The 19,482-nt window shown below is 41.8% G+C and overlaps 1 protein-coding gene across 2 annotated transcripts in view; it reads left to right on the forward strand.

Annotated features, from left to right (window-relative positions):
• DDHD1 (DDHD domain containing 1) overlaps positions 1-12,918 on the forward strand; it is a 68,823-nt gene extending 55,905 nt beyond the window's left edge. For both annotated transcript variants that reach the window (XM_050897418.1, XM_050897417.1), the window contains 5 exons: positions 1,422-1,497; positions 6,560-6,709; positions 8,075-8,327; positions 9,620-9,802; positions 11,935-12,918. In XM_050897418.1, coding sequence (XP_050753375.1) covers positions 1,422-1,497; positions 6,560-6,709; positions 8,075-8,327; positions 9,620-9,802; positions 11,935-12,116 — 844 coding nt within the window. In that variant the 3' untranslated portion in view covers positions 12,117-12,918. The remainder of the gene's footprint in view (positions 1-1,421; positions 1,498-6,559; positions 6,710-8,074; positions 8,328-9,619; positions 9,803-11,934) is intronic.
• Positions 12,919-19,482: the final 6,564 nt, after the last annotated feature.

Below are 19,482 nucleotides of genomic sequence, written 5' to 3' on the forward strand. Positions count from 1 at the left end.
TTCCAGTGGGAAGTGAGGATAAATCATGATCACGGTTCTTTTTGGTTCCTTCTTGAAACCTATGCTAGTATTGGCGGTACTTTGGAAGCATTAATATAGCATCAGATCTCCTGCAGCGCTTGAAATCAGTATATGTGTAGTAAGGGATTGGTACAGGACATCTCTATCAGCTGCAAGGCTGGATAAAGTGTAATCTTTCTGAGAGAAGGGAAGTAAGAAACCTAATGAAGTTGTCCGGTGGTAAGATGACCCTTCAGGCATATCACTAGCATATGATCAGGGAAAAATTACCATTTTCGTACTCACGGTCCAGCTCCTTAGGCATCCTCTGAAGTGCTTCAGGTTGCATCCGCAGTAATCCAAGTATCATTTGACACTGGCACTTCTGTACAGAAAGAGTGGCTCTCCATTTCGTGAGCCATCTTAGTGCAATTCAGTCTGAAATGATAGAAAATATACTGCTGACATCCTGTAACTTCTGGATTTCTGGTGTTTTAAGGATGGCAAACACATAGTGGATTTCTGGAAGTGCTTATGCCCGAGTAGGGTGTGTCATGGCATTTATAAATATTCTACATTGTAGAATAACATACATACAGCATGTGAGGTTGTGTATTGGAAACCTTCGACAACAGTTCACAGGAGTCAAGAATTCTGCATGCCTTCTTTTTTAAGACTGAATCACGTTCGTTAAAGCACACAAACTTTTTTGAAAGTACTGGGAAGTCTTTGGGAAGTTTCAGCTCCAGACTTGCTTCTTTCTAATCAGGATGGCAGAGGTTAAGCTTAACGTCTTTGTTTACATAATGCTTTTGTGGAACTTGAGGAGACGGTGTTTTGCTGCTCTGAAGAGGACATAATGTTCTAGTGCTGGGATTGGGGACAGTTTTACCAGTCTGTATGAGTGCTTTATATTGTAGCTGCTTTTTTAATTCAGGCTAACTAGAACAGGTGAACAACCTTTTTTAATGATAGTTGAAAGAGTGGGACACTGTCCTCCAGATATTCCACCACAATACAGAACTCCATAATGCTTGGGCCATGGAGTTTCCTGTAGCTTTGTTTTGTTGTTTTTTTGTTTGTTTTTTTTTTTAAAAACCCAAAACAGAACAGGTGATTTGGCTGCAAAAACACCAAGGAAACAGGAGGTGAATCACCTGCTCCTAAGGAAGGAGGGTGGGCAGATGCTTGGGGTGGTGAACAAGGAAACTCATGTCTTAATTGATTCCTTCTGCGGTCAGAGAAATAGGAATTCACATACATTGATTCTTAATCAGTTGGACTGCCTCCAAGAAATACTGACACCATCACTCTCTCTTCCCAGCAGACAAAACTGTTGGACCCCACAGGAATGCCTGTTTGGATCAGAGAGGTTAAGGCTACATTTTTTATTGGATCTCAGAAAGATCTCTATTTTCTAGGTTGAGAGAGATAGAAGAGAGGTTACATGGGTTAAAGGCATCCACCATATCAAAACCACCTGTCTTAAAATTTAAGGTATGTATGTTCGAGAGGTTTTTACTGAATGTTCTACTTGCTGTAAAAATATACCGGCGATATGAGTTGTTCTCCTTACTTTTTTTTTTTTCCCCATGTCCCTAGACATGATGTTGGTAGAATAATTTTAATGTATTGGTTGAAGTGTGTGTACGAGTGTGTAAACATGTTACTGTATTCATATATTACTCTCTATTACAGATATATATGTTTATATGTAAATATATAAACCTGTATATAGATTGTTAATATATTACACACACGCGTACAACTATGTGGAAAGGTAAAAGCTGTTTGGCAAATTACATTAATCACTTATCTTAAACAATTTCACTTCTACTTTGTTGACTAATCCATTTTCCTTGGGCACTACTTCTAACATGTCACATCTCTGAGCAAAGCTGGTTGAATTTCCTCCAGCAGTGGCTTTTCCTTCCAAATTATTCTGGTCTGACAGTTAGCACAAGTTACTTTTAGTCTCGTGGAATAGATTGCTTGCTAATCAGCTGTACAAATTGCTAGAATTTCTTATCATTGGGAAAAGGCATTTTCTAGCTTCTTGGTGGGATATGCAACACTTTCTAGTTGCTTGACTATATCCCGAAATATTGAACCGTAAAAATGTGACATGGTAGATGAGAACAAAATAGATTATTGTTTCTTAACTTGCCATTTTTCTTTCCTTCTGAGTTCAGAAGGACTCCGAGAAGCCAAGGTCAATCTTGAGCCATAAAAAAAAGGAAACTAACCATAATTCAATTTGTCATAGCCTTCTCCTTTTCATCACTGCTTAAAAGCATGTATCACGCTATTATCTCTATCATCAAGGAAGCTGGAGTCAGGCTGATACTCCTCCAGCTCTGTGAAAGATTATTCTTCACTCAGTTATGTTTAAACTGAAGATTTTTTGAACAGATGCTTTTTAGAGGGAGCAGGAAAGGAGGGGGAAAGAAAGGGGGAAGAAAAGAGGACTGTACCAATCCAAATTACTGCTAGGTAATCTTCCATTGCAGTACATCCTTTTTCTTACCCTTACTGAAAGGAAGATGTTTGGTTTCTGTGAAGCTTTACACTAGTGACTCCCATTGCTTGAATACCGCACCTGAGACAGAGCTCCAGAAAGAGAGATGCTTTCCATGAATGTGATGGCAAAGTGCTTCTGCCAAGGGAGGATTTCAACAGGATGATTGAAAGATGATGGCTCATCAGCAAGCCAGTCCAGCTTACCAAGGGTGACTAGCTTGTTGAAAGAGATCTAACTGCTTTGCAGGTACCAACTACCTGCACCTTGGCTCTTCATGGCAGACCAGAGCTCTGGTTTGATCATGAGTTGCTATTCACCACAAATGCTTGATCCACAAATTACTTTGGTCTGTGCGACGCAGGAGACTGGCATCTTTGGTCCCTGATCTCCTTAGGCCGTATTACACAACGAAACGGGCATGTACAGCTGTAATGAAAAAGGCTAGCCACTGTCGATGTGTCGCCTCTTTTATGGACTGAAACAAATTAAGCTTCCCAGGATGAGACAGAGTCACCAGTCCTACATTAAGCAGCGTTAAGCTTGCTTGATGTTGAGCAAGCACAAAGGTAGCTTTTGGCAAGACAAGTGCAAGAATAAATACAGCAGCTAACTTGGCTGGTATTTAGTATTAGAAGAAATGATCTGTGTGATTGACTGACCCTTTTGGGAGAAAAAAAAAACAAACCCAAACCTGAAGATATGGAATGTCTTGTACTCTAATAATATATTGGACAAGCCACCAGAATGGGAACTTGAGGGTGAGATATCTTTGTCTCTCTTCCTCTACTTCTCCTCAGATGGCATAATTGAATAAACTGCTAAATCAATAGGAGCTGCGTGGGTTAAAAGCAAAGCCAACACCCCATTGTAAATGTAAAGCTTAGAAGCACGGCCTTCTCCCCACCAGCTATGTCAGAGGAATCGGAGTTAAAGGCTAAAGGGGCTGAAGGACATGAAAACATGGGGAATGGTGCGATGCCTACCTCTTTATGACTCTGTGGTGCATGAAAATAACCGTGTTGTAGGATGATTTTCCATCACAGTAGGGCAGAGGAGGGCAGGACATACCGCAGTTGCTCCCTAGTACTGAAAAGGAAATTCATTTAAATTTGGACGTGACAATGTGCTGGCCCAAAGTGCTTCAGGATTCCTTAGCACATCTCATTCACCCAGGGTTACAGAAACTCCTCCAGAAGGAGCTCCAGCTTGTACTTGACCTTGTGGTTTTGATGTAGCATCATCTGACAGTGATGACAATGTTGATAACAACTACCACAAATTTTTTATAAGATACTAGTGATTTACCACATGTACAAGAACTAGGAGAGCTTAATGGGATGCTGACGTGCAGCCTTATCTGAGAGGAGGAAGCCTTTCAACTGAACGCAGAAATGTGCTGTAGTAGTTCAACACACAACTGCCCAGTTAAATTCCCCATGTAATACTGGTATAAGTCTCTGTTCCCTTTGTCTGCAAAGGCTGCAGAACGTTCCTGGGTGCAGGAACGGGTAGAGGCTGCTGCAGAGGTCTGTATTTCCTCGCTCTGGGAGGATGTTTGGGATCCTCCAGGCTGAAAGGCAGCGCAGAAACAAAAATTGTAATCACCTTCTGCATCTTCTGTTTTAACGTCACCACTAAACAACATTCATTTGTCCCCCACACTTACCTGTGCACAAAAGAGCTGCGCTGCCTCACTTGCGTTGGCTCGTTCAGCTTTTTTTTTTTTTTAATTCTGAAAATACTGCAGTCTTAAATTGAATGGATGACTGTTTGGCTCAGCTTCTGCTTAAAATACAAATAAATTCATTAAGTCTTCTGTTTATGAATCATACCCAGGAGAAAAGTGCTGTCCTGAAAGGTCATGTTATTAAACCTTTCTTCTCTGTTGTTAAATGTTTACAGGAGTATAGGTGAAGTCCCCCACTCCTGCGTCTAGGAGAAACACCAAAATTAATAAATGTTTTTCTAGAAAGATTTTAGTCCTCTATTCCCAGTAGGTTTCATCGCATTGCAACAGCACTGAGAGTCTAATGGCTACAATTTAAAGGACTTTATTTTTGGAAGACTTACTTTTGATTTTTAGCGTTCATTGCTTTGGTATTGGTCTGATGCCACCCGTTAAGGTACCCACCAATTGGTACTTTGTCTCTGTAAGCACTTCCAGAGCTGGAAGACCGTGTTGAAAGGCTTGCACATGTAAGGAAATACGTAGCAAAGAACAGTGCCCTCCAAGAAGAAAGCATCTGTCTGTGGACACTGTTAATCTTGTGTTTATCAATAGAAACAATGGAACAAAAGCCATGCACTGTGTAACCACTGAAACTGTTTACCTTTTGAGATTTTTTCCTAGTCTGTACTTGCCTAAGGTGAATTAAAACATCTTTTAAGCATCTGCTAGCAAGTGTAAGCTGGCAGTCACTTTCTGATTTCTTTCTGAAGCAGAAGGACCATAATTATGTACTCCAGGCACTTGATACAGGAATATCAGATGGACAGGGTTAAAGGTTGCTTCTTCATTTTAAAGGATTGCACTGTGAAGATCTGTTTCTATTGTATTTGAAGATGAGAAAGCTTTTTATCCAAACTGCAAAACTGTAAGGGTCTGTGTAAAGCTCGGTTATAAGAAAGGAGAGCAGCTTTGCACTAGACTAGAGTGACAGTATAGATGACAGAGCAGTGCTTTGCAGCATATGATATTGAATAGCTTTGCTGAAGGGCTAGATTTTTTTTTTTTTTTCCCATTGAATTGGGTCTTGTGCATTCTTTTGGAAGGAAGAGGTGGGGTACCAGTGCCAAGTCAGAGGATGAGGAATGTTTCGTGCAGTGCTGGAATCTGATAGATGAAACGTACCGTTATTTCTACACCTTTGCTCCATGCACTGACATATAGGGAAGGCACATGGGAATCCAAGCATCCTCCATGTGCACTTAGCAAGAATGCAGCAATTTCTCTTGCCGGTTAAGTAGCAGCGCACTAGGAGTTGCTCAGTTGTGCCCTGCAAACTGGGCGCTACTATTGGGGAAAGTTGCAGTGAAGGTCTGATAATGGTAAAATTAACTTTTCATATAAGAAAATACTCTAAAGGTTAAAAAGTAATTTTGATTTACGAAAATATTTTTGACTACAGAGTTTTACATTTGATGTTTCTAGGAGACGATGTCTGAGGATTGGTAATGGGATACGAAGCCATTCACCTCTAGGTCACTGTTGAATCCCGGCCCAGGTTGGTAGTGACCAAAAGTCGTTACCACTGATGCATGTTCAGTGACCCTTGTCCGATGGGTCAGCAGTTGCAGTTCAGGTTTACTCAATTGCCTCTCAGTGTTAGAGGCAGTCCTTTTAAAGCAAAGTCACCGTAGCTTTGGATGACGTGAGAGTAGCCCGCAGAGTCGCTCTGTGTGCTGTACCTGTCCTGGGTAGCGGTTCCTAACGTGTGACGTGGTGGCACTTTTGACGAGCACCATTCTGTTCACTTAACACTAGATGTTTTTAAAAGGTTGTACATAACACCAGCCTGTATGTGTGTGTGACTACTATAAGTATTCTCTAGGTTGTCTTTAATACTCAGTGTAGCTTGCATTTCTACTTCCTCGATGGGTGTGTGCAGCAAAACAAATCATGGAGTACTTGGTTAGGGTAAGATTAAGGAGCCGTGGTAAGCTTTGGGAAGTTTCATGAGAAATCAGACTTCAGTCTTGTGAAACTCATCGCATTTCCATAGTGTCTTCCAAATTCTTCTTGCTCCAGCCTTTCCAGTGTTGGTAGACCTCTTTCAGTTCAAATATCTGACTTGTTTTTCAGTTTTCCAACTATGTGGCACCACAACACGTAACTCTTCTCACAGCAAAGGGAAATGGGAAACTTAACCTTCATGTTACAGTATGTATGTTATAGTGGTCTTCCCCGTTTTGACTTACTAATACTATACGAGTCCCCCAGTTGAAACTGAGAAATCAGTTGAAAGAGAGAAATCAAATCCAGCCATGTTAGAAAGCATTATTTCTATCCTTATTAACGTGGATGAAATCTCTCCTTAGGTTGAGAATTTCTTCTGTATGGGATCTCCATTAGCAGTGTTTTTGGCATTGCGTGGCATCCGTCCAGGAAACAGCGGTAGTCAAGACCATATTCTGCCCAGAACAATTTGTAACCGCTTACTAAATATTTTTCATCCAACAGATCCAGTGGTGAGTTTTAATTGCAGTTGCAAGCTTTTACCTTGAGTATTTTTAAGCATCAGCTGTGTGATAATGTGTGATCTTCAAAGCGTGTGAATCAACGCAAGTATGTTCCAGTACAGGACTATTTGTTAATGAATATCATACGATGTCTTTTTTTTTGTAACTGTAGAATAACAGTTCATACAAATGATTGCCTTAAATACCATATACTTTGCTTCTCTTTTCTTATTAATAAGCGTAAGATTTGAGATTACTCTGCCTTTTTTTTTTTTTTGCAAAGACATAAGAAATAATCCTTCTCAGCCAAGTTCCAACTTGTGTTTAACTTACTTTATTATACATCATCTGTCCAAAGATACTACTGCTGTTAAAAAAGGCTTCACGAGCAGTTTACAAGATACTGTAGAAAACCAAAGACACTTTTTTTTTTTTCCCCCTGAAGGACCCTGAGTAACAAGTTGTTAGAGGCTGGGATAGTACTTGGGAGGGCAGTATTGGTATAGCTTTGCCCTGTCCTTACGCTTTTCCATAGGCAGCCAGCATTCGCCGTTATCAAAGGCAGGATGCTGGAACTTTGAGCTGCATCACCTTGGCAACTTCTTTGATGGAAGCTTCATTTGGGATTTCATGCTTAGTGTAGAATAGTAATTTGGGAATACTTTTGTGTTTAAACTCTACCTGAATCCGAGTATATTCAGACTTCAATCCAAACATGCTGGTTCTGCTCATCTCAAGATCTTGGTCAGCTCCAGCTACTCCAAAACCAGAATTTTCCTGGGACGTCTAGGACAGTTGGTCAGGCTGCAATCTGTGGTCCCACTCTGCAAATAGTAACTTTACTTAGTTTTAAGATAAAGAAGTGCAGAATGCTTTTCTACATCTAAGTAAACCAAGAAAAATAAAGATTCAATAGAAAATGGTTTTTTTTAATAAGCACACCAATTCATGGTTTGCACAGGGATCAATGAAGAGTCATTAAACAAAATGTTTCCATAGCCAGTTCCTCCCTCTCTGTTGTGTTGTGCAGAATCAGCTTAACTGTATATAAAGTTTGCTCTGTCAATGCATAATAACAAACATCTGTTAACAGTAACTTGTGTGTTCGCAACAACGTGTAGCAGAAGTGTTGCAGAGAAATGCGCAGAAGTGAATGCACAAGCAACTGGGCAGCTAATACGTCTTCCAGGCTGTGAAAATAAAAGTGAACCAGAACATAACACTGCCATTCTGTCACTTTCTAGGCTGCACTCAGTACAGATATTTTGGATTTGAGGTTGGAGAGGACTCTGTATGGGAAGGGAAGGTGATTTTTTTTTTTTTTTTTTTTCAGTCTTGACATGCAGGATTTTCTTTTCTGAATTACTCTTGCAGGCCTATAGATTAGAACCTTTAATTCTGAAACACTACAGCAACATTTCGCCTGTCCAGATCCACTGGTACAACACTGCAAACCCTCTACCTTATGAGCATATGAAGCCAAGTTTTCTCAACCCAACAAAAGAACCTACCTCAGTTACTGATAGCGAAAGTGTTTCAACTGTACCAAGCCCAACTACTTCACCAGTCATGGTTCGACGCCACTATGGGGAGTCAATAACAAACATAGGCAAAGCGAGTATATTAGGTAATTGTTCTTTACGTCCTTTGTTTTATGTATAGGACCTTCTTGGAGAGCTTCACTGCTCCGTGGCGTGGTGTTTGAGGTGCAACCGTGAGCAAACTATTCCTGGCTGTTTCAGTTTGTTCTGGATAGGTGTATGGCTTGTTTTAATCCCAACGGACATTTCCTTTGAAGAAAAGACAGTTTACGTACACTGGAGTCAAGGCTTGCGGGGAGAGGATGTGGGTCAGGGAGTTTATGCTGTTGCTGCCTTATTGTTGTCTGCCTTATTGAAGTAACATCCTGGTGATTTAATAGTTTCCACTCTACTTCATGGAAAAAAAAAAAAAAATGAATGAAAGCTTGTTTTGTGACTACATTTTCTGGTATTGACAAATAGGAGAAAAATCACTCCATGTAAGCTATTACACTTACATTTAAATCATGATTTTACAATAGGAAATTCAGGCTGTTTTAATATGAAGTCTCTCCCCTTCTGGCTTTCTGATTCAAAATAAGCCCTGGTTTAAGTGAGCTTAAATTCACTTTCACTGGAGCTTATATTTGAGCATGCACTTGCAGTTTTTGTTGACTCAAGGCTTTTCTTTAGCTCTCTATGTGGGATTTGGAAGAAGGCTAGTGCCAGGAATCTTCCCAATCAAATAAGTAAAGGCAGTTTAGTCCTTAAGTAGCAAGACGTGGTATTTCAAAGCAGGGTTGCTTTTTGCTGTGTTACTATAGTAACTTTAATGTCTTGTCCGTAAGGTGGCAGCAAAGTCGGGAGAAAACATCACATATCTGTTCTTAACTTCTACACCCCTCTGCCTCAGCAACCTAAATAGTCCTTTTAAAGGATGATATAGCATTTCTAAATGTCTGTAAGGGTGATGCCAACATAAGGACCCTTAATGAGAGGGATGTCTTAAATGTCCTGATGGGATTCTTAGGTACAGAAGGTGCTAATACTTGTTTTAAAGCATTTTTGTCTTAGTCTTAGGCTTTTTATGAAAGAGGAATTACAACGTATCTGTAAAAGTACCACATTTCTTGCTGCAGAAGTGTTCTCATGTATTTCTGTTCCCCTAACTACAGTTTCCAAATTATAGCCTTTGCTTGTACGCTAGATTAGTCTCACGATAAACAGTGTACGCTTAAGTCAGATAAGCTGTTCCCACCCTAGAAAAGCATGAATAGTGTTTGCCTTCATCTGTCACTCAACTCTAATTGATGGGTGCTACAGTGACTTTAATTTGCGGTTTGATTTAGCTGCCATTGTGCTTGCTTTCCCCCCCCCCCCCCCTCCGTGCTGAATGCAGGAGCTGCGAGTATTGGGAAGGGCCTCGGCGGGATGCTTTTTTCGAGGTTTGGTCGATCTAGTACAACAACCCCACAGACACTCGAGACGGGAAAAGATGGAGCCGAGGGGGACGACAAGAAGGCCACGACCGTTGGGACGCCGCCTTTCCCGCACAGCAGCTCGGGCTTTCTCGAACCCGCAGGTTAGTGACAAGGTCCACCTTACAAACCCTGTGGAACCAAGACCTTTAGTGGGCTGCATCTGTATGTTGTGGGAGGCTGGAAATACCATAACAACATATGCCGCTATTTAATTTCGTTGGTTTGCTCTAAAGTGACAAATATTGAATCCGTTCTTGCTTTTTGAATCTCTTAAGACTGTGCAAGGACTGACTTTTTGTTCTCCCTTTAATCTTTTTCTCCTCTTAAAGGAGGTTTATCTGTATATGTGTTTGTACATACATGTACACCATATATATATATATATGCATGTATGAGTTTTGGCTAATGAGATCTGCATATCAGTAGTTCCTAGACTCCCACTAGGAGAAGCGATATAATTGCTGCAGAGAATCCCACTCACCATTTATCATAAAATGGATTTGAGTTTATTTAAATTTCCCCATACATTGGCAATTCTGAAGCAATCTGGATTTAAAGGCATATATGATGGGAAACAGAAGGTGCCCTTGTCCTGATCTGAACCACCCAGAACAGAAAGTGCAATTTCAGCAGCTGGTTTTTTGGAAAAGTGCAGGTACTTCCTTTACAGAAATTCATACTTGATTTTATTTCTAAACTTCTCATTGGCACTGTTGCAAGGCGGGGGTTTTTGCAATCTAAGGAGTCACAAGTATGTTGTATCTTGTGACAACATTCACATGATACATTGCCGTCCGTTCGTCACCGCTAACTTCAACAGATAACCTGTCTAAGTCAGTATTTGAGGACAGAGACTTTGTTTTAAACTGGAGGAAAACAGAGTGGCATGACAGCGAATATTGTGGAGCTGCTGATGAGGTCCTTTTGGGGGGGGGGTTGGCACGTCAGGGGCCTTCTGCGCAGTTCCCGCATCCCTCTCTGCTGAAAGCCCGTCCCTGCTCCATAGAAGGAGAACGTGGAGCGGAGGCCAGCGAGGCTGCGAGCTGAATGATGCAATCCGCAGCCAAAGGATTTGCTTCTGAGAGGGCGGCCGCTCGGCTTGTGGTGGGGTTTGGCTGCCTCCCAAGCTCCTGTAACGGCCTCTCGTCAGAGGGAGACGGAGTCGTTCGGGGCGTCCTTCCTGCAGAGCGACTGGGTGTTTTTTTTTTTTTTAATATACGCATCTTAGTGGAAACGACTGCGGTTGTCTCCCGGTATTCGAAGGCTCTGACTCCCTTTCCTTGCTGCGTTCGCAAAGCGGTGCGATGCTCCTGCGAAAACACGAAGGCATGTCGTTCCCCGAGTGCTGCTGTGCCATGGCGGCGGAGGCAGCCCTTCTGCGATGCTCCCTTTATGCGCTCTTTGAGCCAAGAATTAAAATTCCTTGAAACGGGCTTTGATAAATGGCTGCGTTTTTTACTCAATATGGGGTTTTGGCTTTTGTAGCGAAGCAGGCTTTTTAGTTTTGTCCTTTTTATTCTGTTGCTCCTTGTAGAGATTTTCTAACCGCTAAAGTGCCTTAACAATAGGTTAGCCGTTGGCCCAGTTAAACATGCAGTGAAAATTGCTTTGAATGTGGTATTAATCAAAGCAGCCATTGAAATGAAAGGATAACTGCTGAAATATATTTGGAATAATCTGGAAATGAAAAGGGCTAGTGCTGTGTAGGGACGGCTGGTTTTCAGAGAGGGCTTGTAATATTGGGTGTAGTCCCCTTGTATAGCCACTAAAGATGCGAGAAGCCCATTTATTTCAGAAAGTTCTGAGCATCCACCTTCTGAAAGTCAATGTTTCCTAATGGGGCCTCAACATTTGCTGGATAATTCTGTGTAGTTATCATAAGGAGTATAAATAAATGTATGTATATAGTTACTATAAGGAAAACAGCTGCTTAAAAAAATGCCAGCTTTTTCCAAGCTTTAAGTTTGGTTTAGTTTTTTTCCTCTGAGCTAAGCACCACTCTTAGGTCACGTTTGTGCTAAATGCACGTGTGTCAAAATGTATGTACGTATTATCAAAAGTCACAGTTGCTTTAGACGAGTGTACTGTTAAATGTACACACAGAGATACTATGTGCATTTTATATACAACAAGTAGAATCAGAACCCAAAGCCTGATGGAAAAACGTGCCGGTGTTTTTTCTTCTGCTGACATCCAATTCTAACGTCGTTTTTGTTTCTCGTTCAATTTCTAGTGGAACTGGAGCACAGGATTGATTTCGAGCTCAGGGAAGGTCTCGTGGAGAGCAGATACTGGTCCGCAGTCACCTCACACACTGCCTATTGGTCGTCTCTGGATATTGCTCTTTTCCTTCTAACCTTCATGTACAAACACGACCAAGAAGACACTGACAAATCCCATTTAGACACTATTTGAATTTTTGACTGGGAATGGGGCGGGATGGGAAAGGAAATTTTAAAACAAATGGCACAAAACTGATGTTTTACTGTTGAACTGCAGTATGTATGGCATGGAGGTTTCAGGTTTAAGTGCATGTTTGGATTTTTTTCCTATTTCTAAAGAGCAAAAATGATTTGTATTTAAAAGCACTTTATAGTTTTAAACATTTTGCAGTGCTTAATTAGACCTGAAATGATTCCAAATTCTTGTTAACTTTGACTGTATAAAAAGCCAATACAACGTGTAGCATCCCGTAAGCACGGTTGTGCAGTGTGCTTGGGTGACATACTTGTTAATGACCATAATTGCTGTTTAGTTCATTAAAGTATAAAAGATTAGTTGATCAAAAAAAACTAAATTAATTTCCATTAACAAAAATGTATGTTAGATACAAACCTAAAACTGCCATGTTCTGATGTTTTCTGTATCAGTAAATAACAAACAGTGGTGTCATTTTTCTAGGACTTTATTCAGCTCCACATCCGATTATCCACAGTACCATTGAACGACCATTCTGACTGCTGGCTTCTGAGGGCGTCTTATACGTGACACATTTAGCAACTAATGCTGAAAAAAGCATGAAGCAAATATTTGAAATACTGTAATTATAATTTATTATTATCTCTAATTGTTTCATTTTATTCCAGTGTATAAAACATTACTTTTTTACTGGTTTCTTTTGACATAATTTAAGAACCACATTTATTTTCTACAGTGTTAAGACTTTTTCTCAGAAATACATATCTTTGTACTACTATTCAAATGAATATATGGACACTGTGGCACACTTTAAGTATTTTTTCATTAAAAATAAATATTTGTGGTTTCACACAAACGACATCAGTCACATTCTTCTCAAAGGTAAGTAACTGCCTTCGCTTTTTAGGTCCCAAGAGTTTCTCAGGCACATGAAGGTTTTGACCTCACATTAGACTTGGTTTGCAGAGGATCCAGCTGTCTTTTGCTTACCGTTATTAAATGTATATATGTGCGTGTGCGTTTGTATAAAAATGTATGTGTATGTATATTTATGCGCAAGGATCCTATCAAGAGGAAAGAGAGCAGCGTAAAATAAACTTGGTGAGGCCTGAGAATACCAGAGCTTACATTAGGTTTGTATCTGAAACTAATTCAGGAGAAGTCAAGAGAGAAGTGTTGTGATGAAAGGAAATAATCTCCAAATGAAACACTAAAAGGTCAGTGCTGAGATTTTAAAACAACGTGGAAGGCTCTGGGGTAGAAGTGTCAGATATATGGCTTCTGAGCTGCCTCTGGCTGAGGTATTTATGATCTGTATGGCATATGTAGAAGCTGCAGAATCTAAACTTTTGTTTAAAAAAAAAAAAAAATCAGGCTGTAGTGTTGGTGAATAGCGGTGTTCTTGGTGTAAAGAGATGTGGCAACATCAGCCCACACCAGCAGACAGCCTCGGCCAGTGGCTCGGAGATGTGGGAACCACCCAGACCTCCCTTTCTGAAATTCTGCGGGGAGAGGGTGGCTTTTCTCCCGAATAATACTGCTTGGGCTCTTGCTTGCTTCCCTGGTCTGTGGTGCAATGGGGAAGGAATTGGGAGCTAGGCCTGTATGTTGGGGTTATGGATTTAGGAATAATTGTGAAGGGGGATAAAATAATGCAAAGAAAAAGGGGAGGGAAGAAGATGACAGAAACAGCACCACTATAAATGCAGTGAAGCAATACCCAACAAAGCTGTTCAGACGGCGTAAAGGACCTTGCTTCAGTGTGGATATCTGAAAAAATCCGTTCGGCCTCGGTGAATTGTAACTCTCCTGCCTGACATGTTTACTTTGGTTGATGAACAATCATAAAAAATTAAAATAACCCTCCAAGAGAAGGACGCTTGACACCTCTGCTCCAGAAAACAGGCTTTTGTTTACATTACTGGCTTTTCAGATAAGTTGTTTAATCAGCTCTTCCTAATTAGGAGAACTTAAACATAAAAGGAGAATCTCCTTTTATATTTAGAACACGCAAACCATTTCCAAATGTGCATGGTTTGTGTTTCAGTGCTGTGAGTTGGATCGTGTCGCTGCTGCGTTATCCCCTTACACTACTGGATCTACACTAGATCTCTTTTTAAACGCTGACAAAAGGGGGTTAATTCCTATAATTCTTGTGGTCTGGGTAAACTCTGCTGTTGTCCAGAACATGTTTCAGATTTATGGAATAGCTGTTCCCCTCGCATCAGAACATGCTGGTACTTGCTGACTGCTCTCCATATAAGGGATGAGATCCTACTTTTATCCTACTTTTATGTACGTACCCCTTGGTAAATCGGGGAGAATATAGAGCTGAGAAGTAAACCGTATTGCTGGTAGGAGAAGGGATAATAAGGACCAATACGTGTTCATGGCTTTGCATTTTTCCTGAGTTAATGGACGTATGCATTTATGATTCTGTTCTAATTTGTAACTTCATGGAGCATCTACTAATTTCCAAGCTTAATTACAAGGATAGAACGCACCTCGGAAGAATAAATGGAGATTTATTCTAAAGTGTATGCAAAGATGTTAAGCATGCTGTGGGCAGACTTTCATGTTTTTAATCCTCAAAAAAGATCTCTTGTCCTCCTGCAAAGATGAAATACTATTTGAAAACTGAATTTTGAAGTTGTTAGAAAAAGAGTTGCCCCGTTTCTATTCTGCAGTGTAACACAGATTCAAGTAGGGTCACGTCTCTGCATGCTAGAGTCTAAATTTCATGCTTAAAACTTTCTGGTCAGATGGTCCGTGGCATAATATAGAGCTGGAATGTCCTGGCTTCCAATTACTGACTTGTTTTCTTCTGCAAGAACGATGTTTAGCTTTACAAGCTGTGTTGACTGGTGGTTTTTTTTGAGAAACCAAGATAAGGGAAATGTACTGCACTGTTGTCAGTCTTCTGACTGATACTAAGCTGTTTTCTGAAACTTGTCCTTGAGTACTTTGTCCAAATTTGACACTTACAGGTTTTTTGCTATGAGGTCATTTTTGCAGATAATCAGCTTTAGTTGGTTGTTTTTTTTTTTCCCCCTGAATTCCATTCCTTTTCTCCTAATTATTCTGTCATGGTTTTACTACAACCTCCCTTCCCCTGTATATGCTCGCTCTCTGCTTTTATTGCCAGTGTTTCTGGAGTTAGAGGCCCTTTGCTTTATTTCACCGTGACAGTCTAGCTGGCCAACTTCAATTATTTTATCTCCTTTCCTAATTAGTATTACTAGGCTGAACTGAAACATGTTTCACATTCTTATACATATATTACGCCTCGTTGCCACCTCTTCTTCATGGTTTTCTGTGGTCCTGGTGCTCGTTTCCCATGCCGCTTGTCAGTCGAGCTGACTCTGCCCATAGCTAAATCGATGGGGATTGATTTTTTTCAAGTTGAGTTCATGAATCACTATGTCAACTGTTTGCAGTTAGATAGTTAATGTATATTTGTGTGCCCTCTGCCTGGCAAGTTTATTTGAAATTCATTGTTTCCCATTTTTCTCTTATTAGTTTGGAGATTAGGTTTCTGCCTCCGCACATCATTTTTCTACTGAAGTCGGACTGCAGGGGATTGACCCATGGTGTTTTACAGGGTCATCTCCCCCGTCTCTGCCATACATCTTCAGTGACCGTCAGGGCTTCAGTAAGCTTTTACATACCAAGACCCAGTAATAGACTGCCCCATGTACTGAGTTATTTTCAGTTTTCCAAGCATTATCTTGCTGGTTGCTCTCCGTCTGCAATTGTAGCGACCACTTTTCATTGCTTCCCCAGAGTCCGTGCCTATTGTCTTTGCTGATCTTGCGAAAAGCTTTAAAATCTTTTTTTTTTAAATGTCATCCGTGTGAAAATCCCATTTTCTGGTTTATCGGATGGACTTCAGCCTGACATTTTTCTTGCATTCCATGTTTGATCTGCATTTAATAATAATTTTCCACAAAATCAAACTTTCTCTTGGTTTAGCTCTTCCCTCCCTCTTCGATAGGTATTTTTTAGTACAGCTTGTCTCTTACCCGTTGCACTCAAGCCTCTTCTGAATCGTTCGGTTTTCATTTCTGCTTTGATTTCTGTCCACTGGCATTGAAGCTTGCATCGTCAATGTTTGGGCATGGCCTGTGCATCCTCAAGACTTAAAGTGGAAACCTTGAAACCCACTTGAAACCCAAGAGGCACGTATTACCGTTGTGATGCCGGAGACTTCTGAAAGCTCAGCATCAGCAAAGCCCAGCTGGATGTGTTTAGCTTTCAGGATGGGTTTGCACGTTCTCTCTTCACTGAGTTTGTGTTTTCCATCAGTCAGCTTAACTCTGGGACTGACAAAGCATTTTCTGACGTTGTCAATGAATTTTGGCATGTTAGGGAGCAGTGGATCTGGGCTGGCCTCTCCCAAGACTGGTTCCTTGCTCTTTGGGTTTCTCCTGCATCCCTTGAGGCCCGTTTGACCCACACTTTGCTATGGATGTCACAATGTTTTGTGTTTCTCTGCATGCCATTGCAGAAGCACTTAAAACTGCATGCACAGCTCCTGATGCTGACAGTGTGTTGACACGGTCGCCTGTTCCAAGGAACAAGAGGAGAAGTCCTAATACGTGGAGAGAAATGCCTGGCTATGAAAGTTTCACATCGCCCCGGAGGTCAGTGCTCTCTGGTCCCATTAGAAAGCAAATTCCAGCATCAGCCTTTTCCCCCGACAATGCCCTATCTCCCCAGCTGCAGTTGCAGCAGCTCTTGACTAGCAGACCTTGGCCAATCCTTTCCCTTCAAGAGTGAGAAGTCATGAGTTCCCTGCAAACATGAGATGTCCCAGAAGCAATCTCTTGTGGTTTTGCAATCCTCGCCGATTTATCCAAAGAGAGGGTTTTCATTTGACAATTCTGTGGGCATCTGCCACAGATTAACTTCTCTCTTTGTTTCTTAAATAAAATACCATTTCTTGCAGCTACTCTGCCTGTTCCCTGGTGCCTCATTGATTCTAAGCGTGGACATGAGAGAGGTGAAGTGCAAACTTCTCTACAGATGCAGCCCGGACCAGACGCTCGAGCACCAAGCACCCCACATCCAATTTGTTGTTCTTGCTGGGTTTATGGCTCTTTCAATATCTCCTTGAAAGTCAGTATCTCATCTCAGACGGCTCCCATACTTTGTACTTAAAGAGCAGCTACTTTTAAAGGGTCTTACCATTTCACCATACCCCTTGATAAAGAAGATCCTTGACTTTCATTTTAAAACAGGACTTTCAAGTGTGTTTGTGCCAAAGCATCTCAATTTTTTGGGTTTTACTACTTTCTGCAGTTTATAAGAAAGCTCCTTTAGCTCGGGTTTTGAACTCGTAATAGCTATTTGAAGTAGAAATTAATCTTATCCAGTGCCGTACGAATTCAGATTTTTTTCTCTCTGATACGATATCACTGGTAATGTGACAGAGCACCTCAAGCTACCAATGTGGTCCTGCTTATGCTACTTCCCTAACAGCCAGATCCCAGCCTGGCTGAAACAAAGGTCTTCCCTTGACTTCTGTGTGTTGGATCATGTTCTGAGTGCCTGTAGTGCTTGTTCCTCTTCCTACCTTTTCTTAGGTGAATATGTATGATATGGATTAGGTGGAGGAATAAAAGGCTTTGGCATTTAGGTTGCCAGTTGGCCAGCACTGAACCCTTGAATTTCTCGAGCGGAGAGATCACGCCGTGATCCGTGTTGGCCTCCGTGTACTGCCGCGTGCTCCGGATTATGCCCAACAGCTTCTCAGCAAGCAGAGGGTTGAATTCTGGTTTTCTGTTCATATTCCTCTGCCTGCAAAGCCCAGACTGGTTGGAAACCAAAGCCAGGGGAAGGGGGAAAGGAGAGCAGCTCTGCTGATTTTGAATTTGTGATATCTTTCCATTTACTGCTGTCTCTCACACCTACCCAAAACTAAAAACGAGTTTGTGCTACCACCGGAAAGAGGCTGACGGACCACATTGTCTCTGGTGTATTTTCACAGCTTGTGTTTTCAGAACTGAGTCACTAACATGCACCGGGGGTTTTGGACTCCAAATATTCCAGTTTTGCAGGGTAAGGACCCAGCGGGCTGGGGATGGAGACAATTTCGATTACCCTCAACAGTGGAAAAGGCGATTGTGAATGACTGAGCAAAGGGGGATGAGCTGGCGTAAATGGACGTGGTCTCAGGGCGGTGGTATTCATGAAACCTGGGTGCTGAGTTGGCGGGTGCTGCAAAAGCCAGCCCGCAAGGAGAGAGTGGGGTTTCCCCCTCGCCGTGGTTTGGCGTGGGGCTGCTGCAAGCCCTGCCCTTTGGCGCTGGGAGTCCGGCTAGGCAGGAACAGGCTCCCCCGCCGGCTCCCGGGATCGGCGTTTCCCGTTGTGAATCGGCGTGGAAATGCAAAACGGCAAAAATCTCTGCAAGATGAGAAGAGCCCTCTGAAACGTGCACAAACGTTTTATCTTCCCACCTTTTCATCCCGCTCCCATTCTGCTGAGCTGAAGGGCCAAATGAGGAGCATGCATGTTTTCAGGCTAACAGTGCCAACGTCCTGCTCTGATAACTTTCCAGAATGTTTAATATTGCAGGATTTGTCAGAAATTTTCACATTCCTAATTACTTGTAAGTACCCAATACTTAAGTTTAAAAATAACTTAACGTACTTTCAACATTGCTAGGTGTGCTTTCAGTAAGGAAATGGTTAGACTTATTTGCAAAGAAGGACAGACTGCTTCCAAAACAAACACCATTTATCTCCCAGCTGGTGTCTTATAGGAGTGTGTTCCAGCGATGCCACCACTACGTTTCACCAGAATTTCCCCAACGAGTTTTACAGCTACTGGACTGTAAAAGGTCCTTCAGTTAATCTCTGTGCTTTGCATAACGTAAGATACTGTTGGAAAAGGAATCTTTCAACAGCTCGGACGTGGCACCGGTGTTTAGCCTTGTGTGCTTTGCAGGGAGGGCTTATACTGAAACAACAGCTGAATATTCTGTGTTTGCAAAGCACGACGTTCGGACGGGACAGCTATGTCTCTTGGCACGCTCCTCAGGGTTTCTCCTTTATGCTTACCAGACTGCCCCTTGCATGCAATTGAGTGTGGGTTTTTTTAATTTTCGTATAAACTGGAGTATTAAAAATCAGCAGGGGGAAGGGAGGGAGGTGAGGCCGCTTTGTGGTGGTTGCAGAAAAGGGAAGAGGGTAGAAATGTTCCTTCCAACGATGCGTGCTCTGCTATCACGAAAGAAACCTGCGATCTCCTTCGTGTTGCAGAGACCACATCTGCTGGGGCTGGGGGAGGCGGGGGGGGGGGGGGGGGAAGGAGGGGGGAAGAAAAAACAGGCAGGAGAAGCGCTGATTAAATCAAGGCAAAG

Source organism: Gymnogyps californianus, chromosome 5 (genome assembly GCF_018139145.2).
Source record: "Gymnogyps californianus isolate 813 chromosome 5, ASM1813914v2, whole genome shotgun sequence".
NCBI lineage: Eukaryota > Metazoa > Chordata > Aves > Accipitriformes > Cathartidae > Gymnogyps > Gymnogyps californianus.